This window comes from Eretmochelys imbricata, chromosome 23 (assembly GCF_965152235.1).
Source record: "Eretmochelys imbricata isolate rEreImb1 chromosome 23, rEreImb1.hap1, whole genome shotgun sequence".
NCBI classification, from domain to species: domain Eukaryota; kingdom Metazoa; phylum Chordata; order Testudines; family Cheloniidae; genus Eretmochelys; species Eretmochelys imbricata.
The window spans coordinates 1,220,659-1,248,091 of NC_135594.1; the positions used below are offsets into that span (position 1 = coordinate 1,220,659).

Here is a 27,433-nt window from a genome sequence, read left to right on the forward strand (position 1 = left end):
TTTTTGCTGGGCAATGTGGGCTAGATTTCCCAGTGCACTACTCCAGTTTTACACGGCATAATGGGGTTCTGCTGGTGTAAAACTGGAGTAACTTCTTTCCCCCCACAATAGAACTTTCTCGGCCTGGCAACTTTGGAATGACGGGCACTGTTGCATCAGCCCCAGTTCCGCAGAAGGGCAGCGAGGGATTCTCTTTGCTCCACGGAGGCAGAGCATTCTTTTGCAAGAGGCCAGTTGCCCCTGTGTTTCTGAGCTCGGCCGACGGGGAGGGGGCAGTTACGAACAGAACATGGTAACGATTGAGTTGGGCAGTGAATGTTTTGACGTCATAGAGATTTTGGGGAAAGGCACATTTGGGGAAGTGGTGAAGAGCTGGCGGAGGAGCACGGGGGAGATGGTGGCGATCAAAATTCTGAAGAATGATGCCTATCGGCGCAGGATCATTAAAAATGAACTGAAGTTGCTGCAGACCATGGCGGGGGTGGACTCGGAGGAGTCACACATTATCCAGTTCCACGAGTTCTTCCATGACGAGATGAAGTTCTACTTGGTCTTTGAGCTCTTGGAGGAAAATCTATTTGACTTCCAGAAGGAGAACAATTTCTCTCCTCTGCCTGTCAAGCACATCCGGACAGTGACCATGCAGGTGCTCAAAGCCCTGGCCAAGCTGAAGGAGCTTTCCATCATCCACACGGATCTGAAACCTGAGAACATAATGCTGGTTGACCAAATGAGGTACCCTTTCCGAGTCAAAGTGATTGACTTTGGGTCAGCCAGCATCTTCAATGAGGTGCGCTATGTCAAGGAGCCATACATCCAATCCCGTTTCTACCGGGCACCGGAGATCTTGCTGGGCCTACCTTTCTGTGAGAAGGTGGACGTGTGGTCTCTGGGCTGCATTATGGCAGAGCTGCACTTAGGCTGGCCCCTTTACCCTGGGAACAATGAGTATGACCAAATCAGGTACATCTGCGAGACCCAAGGGATGCCAAAGCACAGCCTGCTCAATGTAGCCAGGAAAGCTCACCACTTCTTCAAGAGAAACCAGCATGCTGAACTGGTAACCCAGTGGCAGCTGAAATCCTCGTCCGAGTACTTGGCAGAGACCAAGGTGAAATCTGTGGAGAGGAGGAAGTATGTTCTCAAGTCCCTGGAACAGATGGAGTCGGTGAACATCCACAAGATGATCTACCCAGACAATGAAGCCCTGGCTGAGTACTTTGACCTGAGAAGTATGGTGGAGTTGATCAAGAGGATGCTGACCTGGGACTCACATGAGAGGATCACGCCAAGTGCAGCCCTGAAGCACCCTTTTATCTCCATGCAGCTGCTTAGACTGAGCTACGAACTCACCCAGTACTACCAGCTCTGCCTGCGGGGCTTCCAGGAGTCCATCAAGCGGGAGAGCAAGGACAAGCAGGAAGTGGCTTTTTGCAACGCCATGGAAGAGGACACCTTCTACCCAGCACAGGAGTATTTCAAGGAGGAGGAGCATGTACACGGCGTCTCTGGCCTCTCCAGCGTCCAAAGGACCATCGACCAGATGGATGATCTGAGCATTACCGAGCCAGGCAGGGAGGCTGCCATGAACTTGTTAGGAGAAGGTGCCAGGATGGGAGCGTATGAGTCCTCCACTCCTGCTGAAGTGGCCAGCATGACCCTGGGCCACATGGGAGTGCACAAAGGCACTTACCGGAACCCCCGGCTAAACCACGAGCAGCATCAGGAGCCAATCCAGGCCTATTACAGGAGCCGGTACAGCAGCTCCAAACACCGCAAGCACCCTCGTCACACCAAGTCCGACCCCACTTTTGGGAACTTGATCCTACTGGGACAGCAGTCTCCTGGGGATACTGTCAGCTGGGAAAATGAGAGCAATGCTGGCATCTCCCCTGTTGCCTCCTCCCTCCCAGAGCCCAGCAGCCTGGATGATCAGAGACATCCACTTTCTCCTACCACTAAGGTACCAGGGACACGTCCATTTCGGCTGGGCAGGAGCTGTGTTGTTTCATTATTAGGAGTCACCCTTCTTGGGGTCAGCTAACATAGGGTTTGCACCAGGCCTTTACAGATAAACCCGAGATGTGCAAGAATCTACCTGGATCTATGAGGAAGATCTACAAGGCAGATCCTTGAGCACAGTAGATACAGGGATCTACCTTGATAGTCCCACAACGAAACAAGGGATGGGCCAAGACCTCAAAGGTAGACACCTAACTCCCTTTGATTGCAATGGGTGTGAAGCGCCTAATACCTTTTAAAAATCTGACCCTAAGTGACCACTAGCTGTCCTTCCCCATTGTGATGACTGATCTATCTATCCCCATACACCATCTATCTATCTAACTTTGCTAGACACTAAAATCATGGACTGAATAGAGACACTGAATTTATCACAGCAATCCACTAACAACCCACCGTCAGTTGCCTTTTTTTTTTCTCCCTCCCTTTCTTTTTCCCCTATGACTGGAGGGGGCCACTTCACCTTGAATGGTCCCTTGAAATACGTGTTAACTACTATGCTAAATTTCAGAGTAGCAGCCATGTTAGTCTGTATCCGTAAAAAGAAAAGGAGTACTTGTGGCACTTGTAGAGACTAACAAATTTATTTGAGCACAATCTGTTCCACCTTCTATTTAGCTGTGACACTCTGAGTACATTTCCCAGACCTGAAGAGCTCTATGTAAGCTCGAAAGCTTGTTCTAAGGTGCCACTAGTACTCCTTTTCTTTTTTCACCCACAGAAGTTGGTCCAATAATAGATATTACCTCAACCACCTTATCATCCATCCACCCATCTAATCTATCTATCTCCATACACCTCCTCTATCTATCCATCTGTATATCTACACCAATCACCTAGCTGCCAGTAGATATCTCATTCTTCTTATTTATCGTTTAGATACCATCCCAATTATTATTATCACCATATAGTGCCAAGAAGTGTCAACATAGACAGAAGGCCCATTGTGTTACGGATTGCACCTACTCAAAGAGAAAGGCAGATCCGTGCTACAAATAGCTGATGGTCTGACAGGCCAACAGGCAGACAAATTCAACCTCAACCCAATTCTGTGTGCAACCAAAGATCAGACATTCACAGGAGGTTGAGGGGAGAAGTTGCTCAGAAAGTTGGTTACTTTTGATTGGAGTTTTGGGGTGAGGGCATGTTCAGTGATCGCTCTGGGTCAGACTGAGGCCAGCAGGCAGAGCAATCAGTTCTGGAGACAGGGTGGTGTACCTCTAAAGCATAGGGGTATTTAAGCCTTGGCTTCTGCCCTAAAACTGAAGTCTTATTATTTATGATGTGCACTGTGGTAGTGTCTGGAGGCCTCAGCCGAGCTCAGGACTCCATGATGGTTAATATTATTTATTCTACAATGCCCACAAGTGCCCTGCACTTAACCCAGAGAAGACACCGAAGAAGGGTCCCTGCCCAAGGAACTTACAATCTAAGGGCCCAGTTCTGCAAAGACTTAGGCACACACTTCACTTTATGCTTCAACGGGACCCCTCCCGTACATGAAGCTAAGCACAAGTGTCTTTGCAGGATCAGGGCCAAATAAAACCTGGATCCTGCAATGGGATTAGCATTGGCAGAGCCTTGTGCTTGCATGGAACCCCTCTGACTCAACTAGGTTGGTGTCAACCTGTATGGACTTGGTTGCAGGATCAGGTTCTAAGTCTGTTCATGTCTAAGCTGCTGTACCTGAAACCAGGATTGCACAAACTTTGCCAAGAGATGGACTGTGATGGTAACTCATCAGCATGCCAGGGTCTGCAGCTAATGTATGATTATTATATATTGATTGATTAGCTGTTTGTGTACAAAACCAATTGCAGCCTCCCTGCCTGATCTTTGATGGATACGACTGGTCCCATCAGCCAAAGATCTGCTTCCCTAACAAAACAGACAGTGGCCACGAGTCATGTTGTAGAAAACCCATCTTCCATGCGTGGTTACCTCTGCACTCACACAGTTCCCCTGCAGTTTCTGATGTCATTTGGGTTGTTCTTTATTAGTATTTAAGGACAGCTGAACCATGGCCAGAGATGCAACAACAGCAGGGAGGCTGGGAGAAGCTTCATTTAACCCAAAATGTTACTTCAAAGCTTACCCTGCAGATGACGCGCTCTTGAGAGTCATGACTGGCTGATCAGGGACTACCTCCTTCCCTCCTCTTTGTCCTGACTGGCGGCCTGGCTGAAGCTTTCCTTGTCCCTGCTGGAGATACAGATGCTAATTAACATTCATTCAAACGGGGCTGTTGGGAGCTATATGGCCTCATGTGAAATTAAACTAGTCCAAACCGGGAAAACAGCTGAGTCCGAGAACTCTGGGCTGCCCTGTCCCTGAGACAAGGGGCTTGGCGACCTTGGGGTTTGCCTGGCTGTGCTAGTGTCCAAACCCTCAGCTTGTGTGAACAGGCAGAGCTGTATTGAAGTCAATGCAGCTTTGTAGATCTAGGGATTTAGTACAGCTACACCAGGGGCTGGAATGCCCTGTGTAGACAAGGCCGGCGCCCCAAGGAGCAACCTGGCTCTCCAGTCTCAGGAGTGAGGTCAGGTTTTGGGCCTGGTGTTCCTCTTGAGCCTCTACTTCTCTCGCCCACAGAGAGCCCAGCCGGACCTGCCCGACCCCGAGCTGCAGCTGCCCAGTGCCAGCACCTGGCTGGGCGGTGATGACTGGCTGATTGAGAGGAGTGGGGAGAGAGCCCCAATCAAGAACGCGCTCCACCTCACGCCGAACAGGCACCAGCCCTACCTGCAGCACATCACGAGCCACCACTGAGCCCAGGGCAGCCCGCAGGAGGGACAAGCCAGGCGGAGACACCCCCCACACCCCCCTTTGCAGAGTCCTTTGTAGCCATTAAATTATAGAGTGTTCCCACCTCAATGCCGTTTACTCGTGAAACCCAAAGCTACCTCCCTATTATTGACCAGTGTCAAACCCGGCTTGTCCAGTGGCCGCTGGGCCATGATGCCATCCCAGGGCACAAAGTCCATCTAAGGGAAGGCCAAGGCCACGACTGCACGGGGATAGCAGCCAGCTGGGGGCATGTGGGCGTCACCCTGGGGCCGGCTCATTTCTGTTTCAATAAATGATTTATCAGTGGCAGACCGTTGAATGTATATTGTTATGGGATGGAAATCAACACCCAAGCCCCCTTATCTCACTTCTCTCCCCACACCCTGTCCCCAGCAAGGCCAGCCCAGGGCCCAGCCCCCATCCGCCCCAGGGGCCAGCCCCCTTCTACCACTCCCCACCCCCAGGCAAGGCCGGCCCAGGGCGCAGCCCCCGTCCACCCCGCCCCCAGGAAAGGCCAGCGCAGGGCCCAGCCCCATTCCACCCTGCCCCACTCCCAGGCAAGGCCGGCCCAGGACCCAGCCCCACATCTGCCCCGCCCAGCCCCCAAGCAAGGCCGGCCCAGGGCCCAGCCCAACATCTGCCCTGCCCCATCCCGCCCCCAGGCAAGGCCGGCCCAGGACCCAGCCCCACATCTGCCCCGCCCCACCCTGCCCCCAAGCAAGACCGGCCCAGGGCCCAGGCCCACATCTGCCCCGCCCCACCCCACCGCCAGGCAAGGCCGGCCCAGGGCCCAGCCCCACATCTGCCCCGCCCCCCGCCCCCAGGCAAGGCCGGCCCAGGGCCCAGCCCCACATCTGCCCCGCCCCACCCTGCCCCCAAGCAAGACCGGCCCAGGGCCCAGGCCCACATCTGCCCCGCCCCACCCCACCGCCAGGCAAGGCCGGCCCAGGGCCCAGCCCCACATCTGCCCCGCCCCCCGCCCCCAGGCAAGGCCGGCCCAGGGCCCAGCCCCACATCTGCCCCACCCCACCCCGCCCCCAGGCAAGGCCAGTCCAGGGCCCAGCCCCACATCTGCCCCGCCCCGCCCCGCCGCCAGGCAAGGCCGGCCCAGGGCCCAGCCCCACATCTGCCCCGCCCCGCCCCCAGGCAAGGCCAGCCCAGGGCCCAGTCCCACATCTGCCCCGCCCTGCCCCACCCTCAAGGAAGGCCGGCCCAGGGCCCAGCCCCACATCTGCCCCGCCCTGCCCCCAAGCAAGGCTGGCCCAGGGCCCAGCCCCACATCTGCCCCGCCCCACCCACAGGCAAGGCCGGCCCAGGGCCCAGCCCCACATCTGCCCCGCCCCACCCCGCCCCCAGGCAAGGCCAGCCCAGGGCCCACTCCCACATCTGCCCCGCCCCACCCCGCCCCCAGGCAAGGCCGGCCCAGGGCCCAGCCCCACATCTACCCCGCCCCGCCCCCAGGCAAGGCCGGCCCAGGGCCCAGCCCCACATCTGCCCCGCCCCGCCCCCAGGCAAGGCCAGCCCAGGGCCCAGTCCCACATCTGCCCCGCCCTGCCCCACCCTCAAGGAGGCCGGCCCAGGGCCCAGCCCCACATCTGCCCCGCCCCGCCCCACCCCCAAGCAAGGCCGGCCCAGGGCCCAGCCCCACATCTACCCCGCCCCGCCCCGCCCTCAGGCAAGGCCGGCCCAGGGCCCAGCCCCACATCTACCCCGCCCCGCCCTCAGGCAAGGCCGGCCCAGGGCCCAGCCCCACATCTGCCCCGCCCCGCCCCGCCCTCAGGCGAGGCCGGCCCAGGGCCCAGCCCCACATCTGCCCCACCCCGCCCCCAAGCAAGGCTGGCCCAGGGCCCAGCCCCACATCTGCCCCGCCCCGCCCCCAGGCAAGGCCGGCCTAGGGCCCAGCCCCACATCTGCCCCGCCCCGCCCTCAGGCAAGGCCGGCCCAGGGCCCAGCCCCACATCTGCCCCGCCCCACCCCGCCCCCAAGCAAGACCAGCCCAGGGCCCAGCCCCACATCTGCCCCGCCCCCAGGCAAGGCCAGCCCAGGGCCCAGTCCCACATCTGCCCCGCCCCACCCCGCCGCCAGGCAAGGCCAGCCCAGGGCCCAGCCCCACATCTACCCCGCCCCGCCCCCAGGCAAGGCCGGCCCAGGGCCCAGCCCCACATCTGCCCCGCCCCGCCCCCAGGCAAGGCCAGCCCAGGGCCCAGTCCCACATCTGCCCCGCCCTGCCCCACCCTCAAGGAAGGCCGGCCCAAGGCCCAGCCCCACATCTGCCTCGCCCCGCCCCCAAGCAAGGCCGGCCCAGGGCCCAGCCCCACATCTGCCCCGCCCCAGCCCCACATCTGCCCCGCCCTCAGGCAAGGCCGGCCCAGGGCCCAGCCCCACATCTGCCCCGCCCCCTGCCCCATCTGAGTGGAGGAGAAGCTGGTAAACAACCAACTGCCCCTGGGGGCCGGGATGTACCATTCTCAGCCTGGATGGGGGGGGGCCCGCAAACCTGCAGGCTTTAATACCGGCCCTGGTTAGCAAATAACCACAGCAGACGCTCTGAGGCAAAGTTATGGGCTTTGTTTGCTCTCCGGGAAATCACTAAGGGAGTTTTATTATCTCCAGCCCCGCTCCGCTCCCCCCGTCAGTGAAATGGTTCCTTCCCAGGCCGAGTGACGCCTGAGTGTCAAACTGCTGGAGTGAACCATTGCCTTGGTGGGGGCGCTCGGAGGAGTTGACCAGAACTGATCAGCGAATTGACATTATTATTGGTATTATCTTATTATTTACCCAGTCTGTTTACTTAGTCTACACTGTGTGCTTAGGGTGGTTTTTAAATAAACTTGGATTTTTTTGAGGGGGGGGAAGGCACCTTTCTCCCTCCCCCTTTCCAAGGGAATGGTACCTTCCCAGCGCTATTTAATTGTGTTGCTCGGCGCCTTCCCCTCACAGCGGCTGGGGGGCGGGGCCCTGGGTGGGCGAGGCCGGGCGGGGCGCTGCCCCGAGGGAAGGGGCCATGTCAGGCCTGGGTCTTGGGGCAGCCTCGCTGTGCTGGCCTGTCGCTGAACCAGGCCACCGTGGTGTCATGGTGATGTCATCAGGACAGTATGTCATCGTCACGACATGATGTCACAGTGATGTCATTGGGGGCAGTGATGTCATCACTGTGAGCCCAAGTGGCTAGGGCAGGGGCCTGGCAAACTTTTTGGCCTGAGGGCCGCATCGGGTTTCGGAAATTGTACAGAGGGCCGGCCGTGGCCCCGCCCCCACCTCCTATCTGCCTCCCCCCGCCCCCGGGACTCCTGCCCCACACCCCCCCACTCCCTGTCCCCTAACCACCACCGGACCCACACCCCTGACTGCCCCCAGCTGCCCCATCCAACCCCTCCTCTCATTCCTGACTGCCCCTCCAGGACCCCTGCCCCCATTCAACCCCCTGTTCCCACCCCGACCCCTATCCACGCCCCCACCCTCTGACCACCACCACCCCCCGAACTCCCCTGCCCTCTATCCAACCCCCTTTACCCCTTACCATGCCGCCGTGCAGCCCAGGGTACTGGGTCCGGCCAGGCTCGGCAGCTGCACTGCCCCAGGAGCTTGCAGCCCCCCCACCCAGAGCGAGCTGAGGCTGCCCGGGAGGGAGACAGGGGGGAAGGGGCCGGGGGCGAGCCTCCCAGGGCAGGAGCTCAGGGGCTGGGCATGAGGGTCCCGCGGGCCGTAGTTTGCCCACCTCTGGGCTAGGGCTTCAGGACTCCTGGAGGACCTCATTTCGCTCTTAGAAGGGGCAGGGCCGGAGGCTGCTTTGCATGTTGGGGTCTGGCACACCCTAACTCAGTAGTCCCCAACCTTTCTGTGGGAATGGCACATTCCTATTCCCAGAAGACTGTGGTGGGCGCCAGACACCCCGCTGCCGAAACGCGGGAGCAGCAAGACACGTCGCCGCCGAAATACTGCCGAGCAACGGCAATGGTTCTCGGCAGCATTTGGGCGGGCGGTTCTCCAGCGGCCACGCTCGGCGGTGCCATTTCGGTGGCGCGGTGTCCTGCAAGCGCAGACAACTGCCCCGGCGGATGCCATTGCGCCCGCGGGCACTGCGTTGGGGACCCCTGCCCTAACTTAACTGCGTTTTCTCAAGATCTTGAGGGTCATTTGGGGTTGAATTCACCACAGAGCAACAGCTCCTTGCCGCAGGCCCTGCTGCCACAAGCTTGGACTCTCTCCTGGGTCGTGTGGAATTGCTCAGGCTCAGGTTGGTGAGATTGTTCCATGTTTCCTGAGTGAGCCGCGCAAGCCCTGGAGCGAGCAGCTGAGTAACAAGGTGCAAGCAAATGACACAATGGCTTGCACCCAACGATCGCACATGGCAGAATTTCCCAGTTACCCAGGGCTGGCTGGTTTCCTCTGCCTTGCGCCCTGGTCAGTCCTTTACAACCTCTGCAGAGTGATTACAAAATGCTGAGCAAATGGAGAGGTCTGATGAGATGGTGTTTACACCTGCTCACTCAGGTGTTCCTGACTTCTCAAGTGCAGGCTAAGGAGAGAGCCAGGTCCAGTGATCTCAGCCAGCAAAACTATTTCAACAGGATTTGCTGAGGCTCATCTGCAGCAGTCCGAGCATTTGGCAAGTAGCACAGTGCAAGCCCCAACCCAGGTCAGTCTAGATTTTCCAGTGCCCTATACCTTGTGTCACTGTCTACACCGGTCCAAAGCCGATACAGACTGGTGTGAGTGGGGAATTCTGTTTGTAATGACACTGTGCAATAGCCACATGATTAGGATTAAGACATTTGATCATTTGTGGGCCCAGATTACATTAAACTGACACATGAAGGGATTTTTTTGCATATTTTTCCCTCCTGATATCACTGCAGGGCAAAGCAAAGGTTGCGGAGGTGCCTTAACAGTGTATTTCTTATCTGCACCTGTTTGGATTTCTGTGAAGTGTAACGTGAGCTGTGAATTGCTGGGGTTCATAATGCTTGGTTTGAGGAGAATTGCAACATCTTTGTGTCCCAGTATGTCCATGCTGCTGCCTCCACGTGCAACAGACCCTTCCAAACACCGCTGCCAAAGCCAGAATGCAGCTACAGAAGCTTCAAAGAGCAGTGACCACTGGGCCAAGGAATCTGCCAGCAAGAACGCTGCGTGCAGGGTTGTGGTAGCCGGGTCGGTCCCAGGATATTAGCCAGACAAGGTGGGTGAGATAATAGCTTTTATTGGACCAACTTGTGTGGTTTTTGGCACTTCTCCAGCCCCCTAATATCACTCAGTCTCCCATAGTCTCCTGGCTGCAAACTACCTGGACAGGAAAGGTGGAGTTACCCCGATATCACGATGGGCCCAGCTAAGAGTTACCTGAACCTCTCTGTGTTAGTCTGTATCTGCAAAAAGAAAAGGAGGACTTGTGGCACCTTAGAGACTAACAAATTTATTTGAGCATAAGCTTTCGTGAGCTACAGCTCACTTCATCGGATGCCTCTCTGTAGCCTATCTAATCACCATACTTAGATCCAGGTGTTAATCATTTTGCTTCATTACAACCTATTGCTTCCAACAGAGCCTCGAGTCATTCTGCGCTCAGAGAGGAAATACGGTACGTTTGAGGAGGGCACTCTGCATTTTTCTGACACTATAAAGATGCTGCATCCCTGCTTTGAGTACAAAATGGAACTCAACCTTTACCTGAGTGTTGTGACCTGCAGCTCCATAGCTGGTGACTTTATTCAAGCCTATCTGCTGTTCTCCCCCTCAAGTTTTCAGCTATTGAATTAATGCTTTCCTTGTTCCTTGCAAGACCATGCTACAGATCCCTGCCTTGCAGTGAATTTTCGGAAGATCATGTCAATTCATGGCCTGGCTCAGCTGTTAGTGTTTGAAGGTGGGGTGACCTTGTGTTCCAGAGAGACACCAGGGCTCAAAAAATGATGAATGCCATTGCAGATAAACCAAATGGGTTAGCAAGAAACCAGGTGAACACCGGATATTTCAGGCTCTGGAAGGGACATGTCAACCCCACCATGTTTGCAGTGCTGGGGTGGCCATGTTGCCATGACGTGTATTCTTGACATGCTGTAGCCAGGTCATTCTGTGATGCCAGGATTTCCTTCCGTCAGTCTTCAGCGGCGTAGCTTCCTAGTGACCTCTGCAGATGTTTTCCCACTGGCCCAAGGTGCTGATGTCCCTGCTGTATTTGGAGTTCCAGTCCCGTTCGAACACAGCCTGGAGTTGTTCCTGCACTGTGAGCTCGCCCTGGGCATTTGCGTCGCACTGGTTCACCACAAGCGCAGATCCTGCAGTTCTGACAAAATAGTCTCCTGACCAGTTGGAGGTACCTTCAGGGAGAAGAAGGAGAGAGCTTATCGCACCTGCCGGCCCAAATGCCGTCATGACCCTGGCAGCCCTGGGCTCTCCCATATCGGACACTTCTGTTCTATCAACCTAGGCAGGCCCGAAGAATCTCTTCTGGGTGTGCAGCCTGCCCCAGCATTTCCTGGGTACGCCACCAGCCTGCAATTCTCAGCCAGGTCTCCCTTTCCTCTTGTCCTAACTAAGAACACGCCCTCCCTGCCCCGGAGTCCTAGCGGCCCCCCCGGAGTCCAGCATCACCGCGTGCAGTTGCTGTTCTCCCATGTGCACTGACGGGGAGCACAGACCTGCCATGTGCAGGCCCCTCCGCTGGCTCCCTGTGTGTTTCAGGCTTGAGTTGAAAGCTGCCTACTTTACAGTTAAACTCCTTCACGACCTTGTTCCAGCTGTCCTGACCCTACAGCCCCTGGGCCCGAGTCTCACTCACACAAAGGCCCCTTTAAACCATTCTGGCAGTGTGTAAAAGAGCCTTAAAGCGAGTGGGAAGGGCCCCTGAGCAGCCCCCTTTGTGTGGGTGCTATCCCAGTTGGGGTGGGGCTGGTGTAAGGTGTCTGCCCCGGCCGGTCTCAGCCCCTGGCCTCGGAGTGCGGGCAGAGTGCACAGCGCCCGGGCTAGTCTCTGCTCCCCAGAGGCTCTGAGAAGCAGAAAGTAAATGAGAGCAGACTTAGGCCCCTGCAAACTGACACCATTTTAAGGGTCTCTCCCCGCACGCAGGAGCGGAGTAGCTGAGAATCGTACTGCTGGCATGCCTCTCGCTCTGCCCCCCTCCTCGTTCCCCGGGGCCAGCTAGATTCACCTTCTTCCCGCCGCCGGCCATGCAAGGGTGGTCTCCTCTGCAGGCAGTCGGAGCGTGCGTGCCGCGCTGCCTCCCCATCTCCTGTCAAATCTTGGCTGGACACATCACGGCCTTTGCCCGCCTAGAGCTCCTGGGCTCTCCCGCGCTCTGGGTTATTTAACTATATTATCCAGTGTGCGGGGAGACGGTTTGTCAGTGAGCCAAGGAGGAAGGATACAGGACATATTTAATAGTGTCGGTAGGGAGGAGTCAGCAGTGGCAGTTCGATCCTTCAGGCTCTACTCACCGATATAGGCCACCTTGTCGGTGACCATGTACTTATTGTGGTTGACTCTTGCATAGGGGATCTCAGCTTGTGTTTCATTGACTGGAACTGTGAAGAGTCTCTTCAGATGGAAGGGAGGAAAACAAAGACCCCACAGAATGAGTGTCCTAATGCATCAGTGCACTGCAAACAGCGGCCATGGAAAGAGTCGCTCTGAACCCATAGCCTGTGGTTTGGAGACGAGGCCTAGGTGGACAAAGCCCTAGGTCCTGATTCTCTGGCCCCTGCACCATGTGCAGTCACTGGCGCCCCTGCAGAGGGAAGGTAAGATGCACCCACCTTGCCCGCTCTTTGTGCTGGTATCCATGGCGGCACAACGCACAGGGCAACAGGAGCGAATCAACCCTTACAATTTGATCCATCTGGTCTCAGCAACACCATGTGTCTCTGGTGCAGCTCACCCAAGAATCCGGCTGCTCTGGAACAGACTGAGCAGATCTGCCCCAAACCGACTCCTAGCCACAGCACTGACCGGGGCTTGCCACCGCCAATTTCTCTGCTGTTTTCCCTGGAAGGTGGGCTCCCCTCACAGCTGCTTCCAGGACAGGCACTCCCAGCTGGGAGTGTGCAGCCGATTTCCCCAGAGAACCTTGCTCAGAAGCAGCACTGAGTGTTCAGCAAGGTTCCTAGTTGGACATGGCCGGGTTGATTTCATGGCTTGGAGAATGAGGAACAATGGTCCCTTTAGCCTCAGCAAGGCCCTTTGGATCCAGCTGGTCTCCTACCACAAATACGATCCTGGAGAAATATTTCAGGCAAATGCTCCAGAATCCTATAGATGAGGAAACCAGTCCAGACAGGAGCAGTCTCAATGGAGCTCAGGACTACATATTTTAGCTTTAACTGTGGGCTTAAGTGCTTTGCTGGATCAGGGCTTTAGTGACTTGCCAAAAGCCACAAAAAGGGGAATGAGTATAAGAGGCAAGATCTGAACTCCAGGATTCCTGACCCCTGCTGCTGTGCGAATCGGAGCATTACTCACCACTTCCACACTGTAGTGCGTCCCATTGTCCTGCATGGCAGCCAGAGATTTCAGGAAAGGAAACATGGCTGGCTTGGAGTGCTCCCAGCAGCCAATCAGCAGTCGAATATGGACTTGCCTTTCGTAGGCTGCTTTCCTGAGATGATTATCAATAGTTGGCCAATACCTGGGGAAACAAACAAGGCTTGCCCAGGTGCCTCTCTGAGTTACTAGCTACAGTGGTGGCTGCCCGGTGTCCTTTTAAAGTAAATTTTTCAAATATATTGGCCTGAATTTTCAGAATGAACTAGCAAATTTTGAGTGCCTCATGTGTGATGCCTGAAAGAAAGGGCATCTGATGAAGATCGGGTCCCTTTAGGGCATCTCAATTTGGGCTGCTAAAACCACAGGTCCCTTTTGAAAACGGGGCCCATGGGTTTTACTCTGAGCAATCCTAGCGGTTCCCAGGAGGGAGCGTGGCCGGAAAAAGGCATGGAGCGGATCGGCAGCAGACACAGGAGTGTTAAAGGGAGAAATCTGAGCAGCACATAGGGCCCAGGAGGAAACAAAGGCTGAGAGACGGGCAGTGGAGGTGGGTAGAGCCTTAAAGGATGAGGATAACACCCCCCTGCCCTTGTTACTGAATTCAACTCGGACACAGCTCATGCCCCAAAATCTCCACTGGCACACACTGCTCAGCGAACTCAGCACAGCCCTGTGCCCAGAGCGGGCTCGGCCTGAGAGCTGCTTCGCAACGGGCCGCTGAGGCGTTACCTCCGGGGGTGCGAGAACTCCATGGTTGGCAGGTAGCTCATCACGGCGATGTGCACGAATTGGCTGGCGGCGTCGATGATGCTGAGCAGTGCATGGAGGTCCTCCGTCCGTCCCTCGGCACACAAGGCTGGCGGGGAGCTCTGGGCACAGCACAGAGGGGTCAAGCTGACGGCTGTACAGCCGGGAAGGAAATTTTCCTTCCATATGCAGCACTGCCTGACTGGTCAGGTGCAACACGGCGGGGTTTAACTCACTTTGAAGCAGCATGTACTGGCCACTGCAGGAGGCAAGCTAACTGACCAGAACAAGGTCTGTTTGGTTACGGCAAATCCTACATGAAACCAATAAGGAGCAGAAGAGGGTTACCCTGACGTGCCTCGACTTACAGAAAGGTACACGCCGGCGTCCGTCCCGTTCAGCTGCACCTCCAGAGGCGTCTCCTTGTTGTATGTGGTGGAGTAATTGGCCGGCCAGGGTGATGGAATGGTGGAGTCCGGCACCCCCAGAACCCAATAGGCTTCAAATATCTTCCCTAAGTCCTTGGCCAAGCAGCTGCAGTTGTAGACAGCTGCACCCAGCTCCTTCACCTGCAGGGCAAGCAGCACAGAACTCTCCGTCACGTGCAGCCCGTTGGCGTGAGGAACTCCCAGCGCTGTGATTGTCCAAGCCACGTGTTTCTTTGGCTGGAGGTTTCAGGGCCTGTGGGGACGCCTCCCCCCACTTTCTCTCTAGCTACTCTCTCTTTTATTGGCACCCCAAAGAATCTAAGCAACAGCGCTGGCCTTGCCCGTGTCTCTGCTGGCACAAGGCAGGGGCTCATTCTCACACCCCCAGAACAGCCAATCAAAGTGGTGCTGGAACCAGTCCACACTGCTCCTGGGGATTTGAAATCCTGGCCCCAGCCCTGGAAATAACATTTTCATGAGGCTACACGGGGGGGCAGGTCTGACCTTGAGCCCTGGGCACTTTGCTACAGAGATGCTTCGATTTTCCTGAGGAAGGGTCTTCGGCAGCCCCCAGGATTCCCATCCACTGCAGGCTTGGGCATGAAGAATCCTAGATGTTCGAGACCAATGCCCCAGTTCTGCAGCGAGGTCCGTGTGGCTGGACTCCTACCATGGCCATTGACATCAGTGGGGTCTGTATGGGGATGGGGTCAGCCTCCGTGCTGCTCTTTGCGAGACTGGGGCCCAAGTCAGTAACAGAGCTGGGACCACGGCCCAGGAGTCCTGGCTTCCAGTTCCTACTCTCCGCACTAAGCGACACTCCCTCAGCTTTCCCTACACCCCAGAACCAGCCCCGCCTCAGTCCTAGCTAAGAGCCTGCCCAGCGCCTGCCCCCTCAGGCCGGCAGAACAGGCAGTCAAAGGGACAAGCGTACGTAGCACCCCAGCTCAGGCGAAGACCCCCTTGCCCCTCGGAGGCGTTTACCTGGGTGAGGGAGCGCCAGTCCATGTTAGCGCTGCCAAGGTAGATGTGGGTCTTGTCAACGATCCAGAACTTGGTGTGCAGCACCCCGTCCGTCAGCCTGCGCATGTTGACTTTGCGGACAGCGGCCCCTAGGGTGTGTCAAGGACATGGAGCTCTTTCACGGCCAGGGTCCCGGAATCGGGTCTTCCCTTTGTGCCAAGCGGGACGGTCCCTTCAGAGAGCCGCACAGGCGACAGTGGATCGAACGGGGAGAAACCGTCCAGAGGGGGCCTTGGTGATTCCGTTTCCTGATTCCTTACCGCAGAGCCTCTCGTGACACGGCCAGGCGGTGCCCAGTGGTTCGTTATCAGAGGGCTGCTCCTGGGCGCTGACTGTAAGGACTCGGGGACTAGAACCTGGGTCTACGGTGCTGCAAGAAGTACCGCCCAAGAGACCCTGAGTGACAGTACCCTGAAGCCCTCTGATTGGCCACGTGCCCCTACTGAATCCCAGGGGCTGGCCCAGGAACTTGTCTGGGCAACCACATGGGCCTTGGCCTGCTGCAGTGCCCTCATCCCCGATCTCCGACCCTGGCCTGACTCTGACCTTGACTCTTGTTTATGGGATCCAGCCTTGTGATTCCTCCAACTCCTGTCCTGGTGGGCAGACCTCAACCCAGTGATGACTGTGAGGCCAGACCGCCTACGCCCCGGTCCCTTACACTGATGGGGCTACGCGGGCTGCTTTGGTGTCAGAACAGCCAAGATACTCAAAAATGCTTATTGAATTTTGGGTCCCCAAAGTGTAACACCACGAAGGGGCCTGATTTTCAGAGGGCAGGTGCTCAGCTCTTTCTGGAAATCAGGCCCCATTGGGGTCTCAGGTTGGGCCCCAGCACTCAGGAATCTCACCGCTCTGCTCCAGTGCTTGGAGGTCGTCCAGGGGCTGCTTCGAGGACGGGCTGCTGACTGCGATTCTCACCAAGACGCCTCGCTGGGGTAACTGCAGCAGTTCTGCCAGGATTTCTTCACCCTGGTTTTTAAAAAGAGCAATTAAAAATGCCAGTAAGTCCAGAGGAGGGACTCTCTGCCAATGCTGCCTCCTCACCAGGTCAAAGTGGGCATGATTCATATGGCGACGTGCCTGTGCCTACATATACAGCCCCATGGGGATCACACTGATGAGGGGAACTTCTCCTCTGACTTGTGCCGGCCTCTCCGCATGGGGCAGAGGCTGTGCATTGGGGTTGCTCAAGCTAATTCTGCCTTCACAGCTCACGTGCTCCCTGTGTGGGAGGGGGGACTCACTGCATCTCCTTCCAGTCTCGCCCTGGGTTTTTTCTCTGCCAGAATCCGAGCCAACTCTGATCATGACCCGCTCTGATCTAACCAAAGCCATGAAAGAGGCTTTGCAAAAGGAGGCTCAAGCTCCGGCGAATCAATGTTCCACTCAACAGCCTTCCCTAACTGGCTCCCTTGACGGCCTGGGAAGAGGAACCCATTACTGGCTGGGTAATTAGACGCTAATTTGGGGGTGGATTTAGCTGATTCGACTGCGGTTTTCTGCCCCAGCAGGGGGACAGCTGGCTCCTGTGCGTTTCACTCGCATTGACACAGTGGTGGCAGAGGGAATGAATCCAGCGGTACCAAGAAGAGTCTCGGCACTCTTCTACAGGCCGGTTTGGAAGTGATGGACTGAAATCGGCACAGATGCAGTTGGATCAGTACAGTGTATTCCTGTACGTTACCATACAATGTCGTCACGTTGGTGCCAGCCCTGCAGGCCGAGGAGCGTTCTGGCCCCATCCACCAAAGCATGTGTGCCTCCCGCTGAGCAGGGGAGCAGTTCCACTGACTTCAGCAGGTTGGCTCCCGGCCTGGAGCCCGAGGCGGGATCAGGCCCTGGCAGGATCCAGCCCCTAATTCAGCTTTTGCTATTTACTTGGTCAGCCGTGGCTTCCTGAGTGTGCGTGTCGTCATTTGTCAGGGTCCAATAGAAAGATGCGATGTCCAAGCTGCTCTTAGCACCTCTGATCAGATTCCTCCAGGCCTGAAATGTGGATGGGTTCACCGTGCTGTTGTCTTCATACACCATTCCCTCGGGGATGCTTTCCACCAGCACAATCCTAGCAGGGACGACAGCACTGCTAACCTCTGAACTGTCACAAGTTGGGCCCAGCTCATCACGGCCCTGGGCCTCCTGCTGTCACTTACAGCCGTGCAAAGTGGGGTGAGGCACAAGAGTGGTGTGTTGCACTGGTGTGTACATGACTGCGCAAAGTACAGGACGACAATGAACTGGGCCTGTTCTGAGAACATGAATGCATGGGTGCGAAGGATACTGGGATAGGCAGCGCAGTATTCTGGCAGCGCACGCCACGGGAGAAACGGAGCAGATGGCTGGGGATTGCTAGTGAGCAAAAGCCAAGGCGCCCTGACGTACAATAGTTAAAAAGCCCATGCTTACAATATTCACGCACCTGCAAGGGTCACTGCATGTGTTGTCCGGATCCTGCCCAACGTTCCCTCTTTCCAGAGGGGAACCGAACGGAAAAACGAAGAGACAAGTGAGAACCCCGGCCAAGAGCATGCCCACCAGGATCATGGCCGGCAGGGCACAGCGGGAGTACTGGGGGCGGAAAGAGAGAACGAAATGGAGACGGGCAGGCAGCAACACACGCAGGTTTGAGACAATCAGCTGAAGAGCCAAAGCCTGGGCCTGATTCGCCTTTGCCCTGTGCCTGTGCAGCCGTTTACACGAGTGCAAAATGGGTTTGAAATGCTACTGCATCACAGAGCATTTTGCACCCCATACACTGTTTGCACGGGTGTCAATGACCGCACAAGAAGACAATGGTTAGACCCGCAGAGAATAGTTCTGGTCTCACACCAGTGTAAAACTGGTGTGTCTCTAATGTCTTTAATAAAGTTACTCCTGGTTGACTGCAGTGTAAGTAAGAGAAGAATTAGGCCCTCTGATCCCAGGCACTCATTCCTCCTCCCTCATGCCCAGGTGTAGCCAAGTCTGACTGACACAAGACACCTACCCAGCGGGTCATAAACAGGTGCAATGGAATCCAGAGAACACACTGGACGAGATTCTGTGCCCACTTACGCAGGTGTAAATTGGGAGTAAGTCCCCTGAAGCCAAGGGGGCCTGATTCTCAATTGGCAATTGCCGCACCGAAGTCAATGGAACTCTGCTGATCTACACCAGCTGCGGATCTGGCCAAAGAGAGTCGCTCCAGTGCAAATCCGGTGTGAATGGCGAGTGGGGGCTGTGGTCACGGTGCTAGTTCTGGAAGTAACCCGTAAGTGTCCCCTGCTCTGGCAGTTCTCAGCGAACACAAGCTGTAAGCTTCACGCCTCTTAAAACCACCCCCGGCAGCGTGATGCAAACATAAGCAGAACCAGCCCAGCATGACAAGGGGAATGCAGAACAAGCGCTTCCTTTATGGGGCCGTTCTGCTCTGCTGACTCCGTGGTTTTCTGGCTTAGCTCAGCCCATTGAAGACAACTTACCTTGTGGGAAAGCCGGTTTGGCTGCTCAGATGGCAGGAGCTCTTCCCGGCTCTCTAGAGCGTTCAGCTGTGAGGGGACAAGCAAAGACAGCTGTATGCAGTATCTGAAACAACAGAGCTTTGAAATCTCCCCTGCAGACTGGATGCACCTTGTGCAGTGGGGGCATGCAGGGTGTGGTCTGTGTGTGTGGGGGTGACAGGCCCAGATGAACACAAGTAGTTAGGTTCCTAGCTTTCAGTGGTTTCAGTGGAAGTTAGGAGCCTGACTAAATACTTTTGTGTGTCTGGGCCATAGCTCCTCCCAAGTTGCCATGCATTATTAGATCATATCCTGCAGTCCATGGCGTCCCTGGGGTTTTGCCTGATGCTTGTAAAGTGGCTGGTCCACAGAGGACAACAGCCTACGGCTGCTGCTGACTAAAGAAGTCACTCTTTAGCTCAAGCGGGAGAGGTCTGTACTTTGGTGCAGATGGCCTGTGGTGAGTTGCTATGTAAAGACTGCACAGTACATCTCTTTGGTGCAAATCGAACCACTGGTCTGGCTCACTTTATGAGGAGCGCACCTATCTCACTCATTTCACTGAGAGCAGAATGTGGTGTGTACAATGATGGGGAAACAGAGGATTCTGTTTCCTTTCAGGTCCAAGGGAGAAGAAAGACAGTTCTGCAATTCAAAGGACCCCATGCACCAATGACTTTGTATTGTGACGGGGCAAGGCCCGATGGCTATAGAAAAGTCGTGGGAGATAGATATATTAGTTCCAGGCTAAACAAATCCCTGGTACCAGGATAAGTGAAATGGCAGCTGCTCCAGGTCAATTAAGACACCTGGGGCCAATTAAGAACTTTCCAGAAGGCAGGGCGAACGCTAGGACACCTAGCTGGGGCTGGCTGAAACTAGTTTAAAAGCCTCCCAGTCAGTCAGGTGGGTGTGCACGTCAGGAGCTGTGGGAGGAAGTTGTGCTGTTGGAGAGGCTGAGCAGTACACACCATGTCAGGCACAAGGAAGGAGGCCCTGAGGTAAGGGTGAAGTGGAGCTTGAGGAAGTGGGGGCTGCTGCAGGGGAAGTAGCCCAGGGAATTGTATGTGTCATGTTTCTAAAAGGTCAGCTACCATAGCTGATACTATTAGGGTCCCTGGGCTGGAGCCCGGAGTAGAGGGTGGGCCCGGGCTCCCCCCTTCTCCCCCTCCCCCGATTAATCACTGAGACTGGGAGACAACAGGAACTGTGCAAGGGAGGATAACTTCTCCTCACCTCCCTCGCTGGCTTATGATGAAAATGGCTCAGTAGACTGTGACCCTTGTCTCTAGAGAAAGAAGGGTTACGTGGAGGGTCACAGTGAGCCTCTGAGGGTAGCGAAATCCGCCAGGAAACGCGGGACCCACGGAGACAAGGACAGAGCTTTGTCACAGTATGGAAACAGCCCATTTGCTTTGGGGACTAATTGCAATCACAAGCCTGGGCTGGCAGTGGCTGAAAAGAATAAAGCGCGTTCACATTTTGCCTTGTAACCTTTGGCCTTCCTCTGTCGGTTTTTTCCACTGTTGGGTTTTAGTGTCCCAGATGCTCTCAGGGAGAACCTAACCCAGGGGCTCTGTGCAGGTTCAGCTGAGGGAAGATTCCAGAGCAAGGCCTCCCGGGCCTTTGAGTGAGCATTTTACTATCACAGCCAAACATTAAGGGCAGGGGTGGGCAAACTTTTTGGTCCAAGGGCCACATCTGGCTATGGAAATTGTATGGCGGGCCATGAACGCTCACAAAATTCAGGGTTGGGGTGCAGGAGGGCGAGAGGGCTCTGGCTGGGGGTGTGGGCTCTGGGGTGGGGCCAGACATTAGGAGTTCAGAGTGCGGGCTGGGGCTCCGGGCTGGGGCAGGGGGTTGGGGGAAGGGCTCTGGCTGGAGGTGTGGGCTCTGGGATGGGGCTGGGGGATTAGGAGTGCAGGAGGTTGCTGTGGGCTGGGACAGAGGTGTTCGGAGGGTGGGAGGGGGATCAGGGCAGGGGGTTGGGGTGCAGAAGGGGGGCAGGGGGGCACGCTCCAGGTGGCGCTTACCTTAAGCAGCTCCCAGAAGTAGTGGCATGTCCCCTCTCCAGCTCCTACACGTTGGGACAGCCAGGGGGCTCTGCACACTGCCCTGACCACAGGTGCCACCCCTGCAGCTCCCATTGGCTGCGGTTCCCGGCCAATGGGAGCTGCGGGGGCAGTGCTTGGGGCAGGGGGAGTGTGGGGAGCCCCCAGGCTGCCCTACATGTAGGAGCTGGAGGGGGGACATGCCGCTGCTTCTGGGAGCCTCACAGAGTGGGGCAAGCCCCCAACCCCACTCCCCAGCTGGAGCGGGGCAAGCCCTGGACCCTGTTCCCCGGCGGGAGCTCAAGGGCCAGATTAAAATGTCTGGAGGGCCGGATGTGGCCCTGGGCTGTACTTTGCCCATCCCTGCATTAAGGGTATCTGGCAAAATTATCTCCTCAGCTCAAATCTCAGTCCTGCTATTTTGCTGGGAATTTGGCCACTGGCCCCTTTTGTAAGGGTCTGGGGGTCTAGAACCCAGGCTTGTGGGAACCTGGGTAACTGATGCACCACATTGCCTCTGGGGAGCTCAGCGAAGTGATGTCCACCAATTACTGGAGGGTGAGGCAGAGCGACGTCACCCTGGGGCTGCCCAATTCAGCCGCACTAGCCGGGTAAACCAGAAGTTCCCGAGCAGCAAAGCTGACCCCGGCTTGCTGCTGCTGCAGACCTCATCTTGGGCCCTGCCTCTTCCCTTCGACCCTGGCCCAGGCCCAGCTGCCTCCGTCCCAGCCGTTACCCCTGGCTGCAGAACGCACCACGCACCACGAATGCATGTGGATGCCCCTGTTCTACGGAGGGCTGAGAGCAAGCTAGATTCAGGCCGGGTAGATGCTTCTACTCCATGACCCCTGGCTGCTCCAGTCCTCAGAGCTGCCTCCGGCCAGAGCACCAACACAGCCCTGTTCAGGAAAACGCGGAAGCAGGGTAATGTTGCTGCAGAATCCTAGGGCACGGCAGCCCTCAGGCATCTGCCAGGCTCCTCCTGGGTTAATCGCAGACCGAGGGACGTATGTTGGGGCTCAGCATTTCCCTACCCTCACGCGTGTATACAAAGAACAGGATAAAGAGACCCCAGGACATTCTCACCTGAGCCCACACAGACATGGGACCGTCCCGAGCGCAGCCAACGGCAGGGACCAAGGAGGAGACGCAGCGTTCGTGTCCGTTTCTAAGGCAGACCTTGTTGGGGGTCACAGAGGGCTTCATTTTCCCAGAACCTCGTAGAGCCAGGGTTGAGTCACGCAGCAGGAGAACGAACCAGCAAACCTGGGAAAGGCCAAATGGGAGCAGAACATGATTTCACTGGAGTTACACCTCACTTAAGCCAGCGGGAGTGAGATCAGAATCGGGTCCTGCTGGATTATACTCGAGAAGGTGACTGGCTGTAAGTAACCCTGTGACCGCCACATGGATTCTCTCCGCGATTCCAGGGCAAACGTGATCCGCTCACCAGTGAGAGGGGCGTGCATTGCCAACTCCCCCTGCGAGCCAGAACCACAGCTGGTTTCTTTCTCCCTTCCACATCCTCCTTAGCGCTTCGGATTCGGCACTCCGGCCTGGGCTGGCGTTTCTGTGGCTTCTCTGTGAGTGCCAGGGGGGAAAAGGGGGACAGCTCCGCTGGGGCCTGGAGCTCAGGGCCCCTCTACAAATGTCTGTCCCTGGGTGAAACAGGATGGCACCCCAGCGAACAGGGCTTGGCTGCTAGCGCTGGGCAGTAACCTGGGTCTTGCCATGACAGCAGCTGTGGCTCTGAGCAGAACCGTGGGCAGTTCCCGGCTGCGCTGTGCTTGCCGCGGTCTGGGAACCTTTCTTCCTGCCCGTGAAGCCCCTGGCCTGCTCTCCTTTGTCCCGGGTGAGTCACTCAGTAACACACACACTTTCCTAGATTTCCTAGCCCTGGCCTCTGAGCCCCCGAGCCAGCTGGGAGGGCCCGAGCAGGCACCCACTAGCAAGCTGCCAGGTTGAGTTAGTCACACGCTCCCCTAGGCAGAACCCAAACCCAGGACCTGGGGCGTTCGGATCGGGCTTTAAAGCCAGAGGTCCTCAGCTAGAGTCAGTGGTTCCGCTCCTGTGAAGTTAAGACGTGCCCCAGCCGAGGCTGTGGCCTATAAAGTCTGGGTGGGCCTGAAATTAGGAAAAAGTCACTGGGCTATCCATCCCCGCCCACCCCCAGCGACCTGTCTCGCCATTCCCTGCACCCCGGCCGTTCAGCCCCGACACATACCGCTTCCCTCACTAGCGAGCAGCCCCTCCTCTCCCAGCTGCCTGTCCCCAGGTTCTTCTCTCCTCGCACGCCCAGCGTACGCAGCAGGACGTGGTTTTCTGACCCAGCCACTCCTGCGGCGGGCACAGTGCATGGGCGCTGAGCGCCTCCCGCACCTCTCCGGTTCCGCCGCAGACAGTCGCTGCCCCAGGAATCGCAGGGTGCCGAATTCCCGCCCAGGCATCGCCCTCCCTGCCCCAGGCCTCGTGGCTTCTGGGCTGGATGTCACAAGGGCGTGCGTCGTGGGTCACAAGGCTGGAGACACCAGCGTGGGGGAGGCTGTCGTGTGTCTTGCGAGCTGGGGACTTGGGCAATGAGAAAGAAGGAAGGAGGTTTCACTGCAGGAGTGGTCAGGTAGCACATTCAGGGCTGTGACGCTTGCCTGCAGAGGTCAGGAAAGACCTTTCCCCCGCCCCCACATAAAGGTGGTGGCAAAGTCTCTAATGACCCCTTGCTAGCCCACATCAGACCCAGTGCTCCATCCTTCTCCTCTTTGCCTTTCACACCATCAGCCCTGCTCTTCTGGAAATCTTGTCCCCTCCTTGGCTTCAGAGACTCTGTCCCGTCCTGGATCCGCCCCCTCCTCCAACTTCCTGTGGGGTTTCCACAGAGCTCTGTCCTGGGTCCCCGTTTCTTCTCCCTTTACACCTTATCTCTGGGCCATCTCCTCTACACACCTCAGTTCAGCTACCGTCTCACTGACCTACCTCTCACCTTCTGTCCAAACTGAAATCTCAGCCTGTCTCTGTGAGGTCTCCTCGTGGAGGTCCAGCTGGCAGATCAAACTCCGCATGGCTAAAACCGCTCTTCATCTTCCCCGTCCAAGTCCTCCCTGTTACCCCCATTCTTGCTCACGGTGGACAACCCCACCATGATGCCTGTCACTCCGGCTCCTAACCTGGGCATCCCCTTTGACTTGGGCCTCTCTCTAGGTCCTCACATCCAGGCTAGATCGAAACTTTGCCCACTCTTTCTGCAGAACATCTCCAAGATCTGGCCTCTCCTCTCCATCCGCACAGCTAACCCTCTCAGCCAGGCCCTCCTCATTGCGGCTGGATTGCCGCAAACTCCTTCTCTCTGGGCTTGACCCGTGCAATCTTCCCCCCCACACCCGTTCAGAGAGTGGCTGTAAAGAGATTGTCCAGCCTGTGGCTTTGACTACATCCCCCTCCCTTTGCGAGTCTTTGCTTTCAGGGCTCTCCATGGACTATCCCCACCCTACCTCTCCTCACTCGTTAGATGCCGACTCCTGGCTCCCATCAGCCCAGACCCCCAGCCTCCATCTCCAACTTGTTAAATGTGCAAACTTGCCCCTTTGTGCTTTCTCTGCTCCTGCCCCTTGTACTGGGGAGGCGCGCCCATAAACATCGGCCCAGCTCCCTCCTCGTCCTCCTGCACCCGCCGGGAAGCACTCCTTTGCCGGGACTCCTTCACAGCAGTTAGGCCGCTGGTGGGCCGAGGCTCCTGCCCCTCAGGCCAATTGAAACAGTCTCCTGGTTTCCTGTGCTCCCCCGTGGGTCGATCGGTCTCCATCCGCTGACCTGTGTCTAATGATTGTCAGCAGTTTGGGGCAGGGACCATTTTCTGGGTGTGTTTGTTCAGTGCCTGGCCCAGCGGGGGCCTGCTCCAGGGCTGTGGCTCCTGGGCGCTACCCTAATAAATCCCGGTGCTACCCTAATAAATCCCAGTGCTGCTCCCTGTAGTATCCAGGCATGGAATTCCCTCACTGCAGCGAGTCCTTAGCCCCGTGGGAACGACCCGGTCTCCTTGCCCCGGTGCGGACGCGCTCAGCTCCGTCTCTCCGGGTTTGTGGCCATTTCTCCTCAGCGTATCCCCCGCTCGCTCTCTTACTCCTTTTCATTCTCTCTCCATCCCCACTCCCCCTGCTCCACTCTGCCAGCCCCTCCCGCAAAATCTACACACTGCTGGCCCACGGCCTCTGTCCCGGGGAGCCGAGGAGAGAAGCTGGGGCTGGCCAAGGTAGCCATTGAGTGCAAGGTCTCTGAGGGCCTGGGGAACGTAGATCTCCATCTGTGCAGCCTGGCGCCCTGCCCTGGTGGCTGTGCCCTGGCAGGCCTGGCAGGACTTTGCCTCCAGAATGGGACGAGAGCCCAGCAAAGATCCTGCTGAACCTGTTCTCTTGCAAAACTTCCTACAGAACAACTGAGAGGAAACACGCTCGGCTCCTTGGCCCTCCAACAGCCTGGCACGTCCCCAACCTGCTTTACCAGCCGTCCCCAACGTGTCTTCCCAGCCAGCCTCCAGCTGCCCTCACTGGCATGCACTGACTAGCCTTGTCCCCATTTCACAACCAGGAAAACTAAGGCAGAGAGGAGCGAGCAAAGAGAGACAGGCTGCCTGATAGTCATGTTAATAAACCTGCAAGGTCGTCAGATACCATGATGCTGGGCTCAGCAGAAGAAGCTAAATGGCCTTGGTTAATACAGTGTAGTTGCAGCCGTGTGGGTCCCAGGATATAACAGAGACAAGGGGGGGAGGTAATAGCTTTTATTGGACCAACTTCTGGGTGGCTTGAACGCTTGCCGCTCTCCCCAACAGAACTTGATCCAATAAATGATCTTACCTCACCCACCTGGTCTCTCTCTCTGGATTAGCTGAAGTGAGTTATCGAAGGTCAAGAAGTGGCAGACTAAGACTACAACCCAGGTATCCTGGCAGCCCCCAGTCCGACTTCCTAAGCACCAGACCACCCTTCACTCTCAGAGCTAGGAACTGACCCCGAGATTCCTGGCTCCTGGTCCGCTGCTCTAGCCACTAGGGAACCCTACTTCTCCAAAGCCAACACCGAATGAACAGCTGGTGACTTTCCCCAAGAGTCACCAGCCAGTTCCTAAGAATAATTCACACTGCGAGCCGGCCCCTCAGCTGGCACAAACTGAGGTCGCTCCCTGGATTTCAGCGGAGCGCTGCTGATTTACACAGCTGAGGATCCGATGCTCTGTTTCCACTTCTCCAATTCAGGTCCTGAAGAAACACAGAACACACCGAGTCCATGAGCACCAGGGCGGGTTGTTACTGTTGCGAGATTTTCCTGTCCCAAAAATGCCATGTCAGGGTGAGTTCGTATCAACACAGCGTGTCCGGTTTACATGAACATGCCGTACCGTCGGCCACCATACCCACAGGCACCGGGTGCTGCGGGCCCTGATTCGGCGCTCACCGACATCAACATGGCTCTCCATTGACTTCAGCGTGAGCTGGGGCAGGTCCCACAACAGCCAGGTGGCCTTCACGACTCTAGATGGGTCAGTTGCTCTACAAAGTCTGCAACTTCCAGGATTCAGGGTCTCTTACGTCCGGGCTGCAGAGGGACAGATGAAAATCCCCGGTGGCTTTGCTGTACTTTCTGCTGCTCTGATGCGTTGTTTATCCAGGACAGGAGAGCAGCGTCCGGTCCTCGCCCTGGCCCATTTGTAGCGACAGGCCTGGTAGTGTGCTCCTGGCAGGTTAGCTGTTCCCTCGGGGTTCACCGTCTCCACGTCCCAGTGATGGGGGGGCCGGTGGCAGGAGTCCAGCTGTGTGTTTCCTGGGGGAGCCATAGCTGCAGGGTTTTGATGCCGGAGCTGGGCCCGAGAGCCAGCCGGCGTGGGCATCGTGCCAGGCTCCTGCTCTGGGTGGGCTGCCCCACACCTCCCGCCACGCCTGGCACTGCTGACCCCTCTTTGCACGGGTGGCACTGAGGACACAAGGTGCAGGGCGCCCGTGACTCAGGTCCTGGAGGGTTTGCCTCCCGAGCCCCCCCAGAATAGTCCTGTGGGCCTTACCCACAGCGCCCCCCTCCGCCAAGGTCCCGCTCCCCGGCCCAGCCCTGGCCCCGCTGCCCCACCTACCTGCAGGAGCAGCGGTTCCCACGCTCCCTCCGGCTGGGTCCCCTCGCCGCCCGGCGCGCAGCAGGTCGAAGCCCGGGCCCTGGAGAGGAGACAGCGGCCTTCCCCCGCCCAGGGGTGGAGCCTCGCCCGCCCTCCAGCCTGCCCCTCCTGCGGCCCGGGCCGGGAGCTGTGTCTTCCCTGCCCCCGCCCGGAACCCCCCCGAGCCGGCGCCGGTGCACCGGGGGCGCGGGACCCGCTTTGCATCGCTGCGCTCTGCCCCGGCCACCCATTGCGTGGCCCCTGGGCCGCCCCCGGCCATCGG

At 57.2% G+C, this 27,433-nt stretch overlaps 2 protein-coding genes across 3 annotated transcripts; one reads left to right on the plus strand and one right to left on the minus strand.

Annotated features, from left to right (window-relative positions):
• The first annotated feature begins 289 nt into the window (after nt 1-289).
• HIPK4 (homeodomain interacting protein kinase 4) lies at nt 290-4,791 on the plus strand. The gene is made up of 2 exons (XM_077840740.1): nt 290-1,963; nt 4,615-4,791. The coding sequence occupies exons 1-2, from the start codon at nt 290-292 to the stop codon at nt 4,789-4,791; spliced, it is 1,851 nt and encodes a 616-aa protein (XP_077696866.1).
• Nucleotides 4,792-9,996: 5,205 nt separating this feature from the next.
• PLD3 (phospholipase D family member 3) lies at nt 9,997-26,228 on the minus strand. 2 transcript variants are annotated; one of them, XM_077840089.1, is made up of 12 exons: nt 26,020-26,228; nt 22,105-22,284; nt 18,950-19,015; nt 17,908-18,056; nt 17,370-17,553; nt 16,340-16,460; nt 15,450-15,577; nt 14,406-14,606; nt 14,020-14,159; nt 13,267-13,432; nt 12,246-12,345; nt 9,997-11,129 (listed from the first exon to the last, which is right to left on the minus strand). In XM_077840089.1, exons 2-12 carry the CDS (start codon nt 22,222-22,224, stop codon nt 10,930-10,932), a joined length of 1,575 nt encoding a protein of 524 aa, XP_077696215.1. In that variant the 5' UTR covers nt 22,225-22,284; nt 26,020-26,228; the 3' UTR covers nt 9,997-10,929. The 2 variants fall into 2 exon arrangements, with proteins under 2 accessions (XP_077696215.1, XP_077696216.1); XM_077840090.1 differs by lacking the exon at nt 26,020-26,228 and adding an exon at nt 24,593-24,851.
• Nucleotides 26,229-27,433: the final 1,205 nt, after the last annotated feature.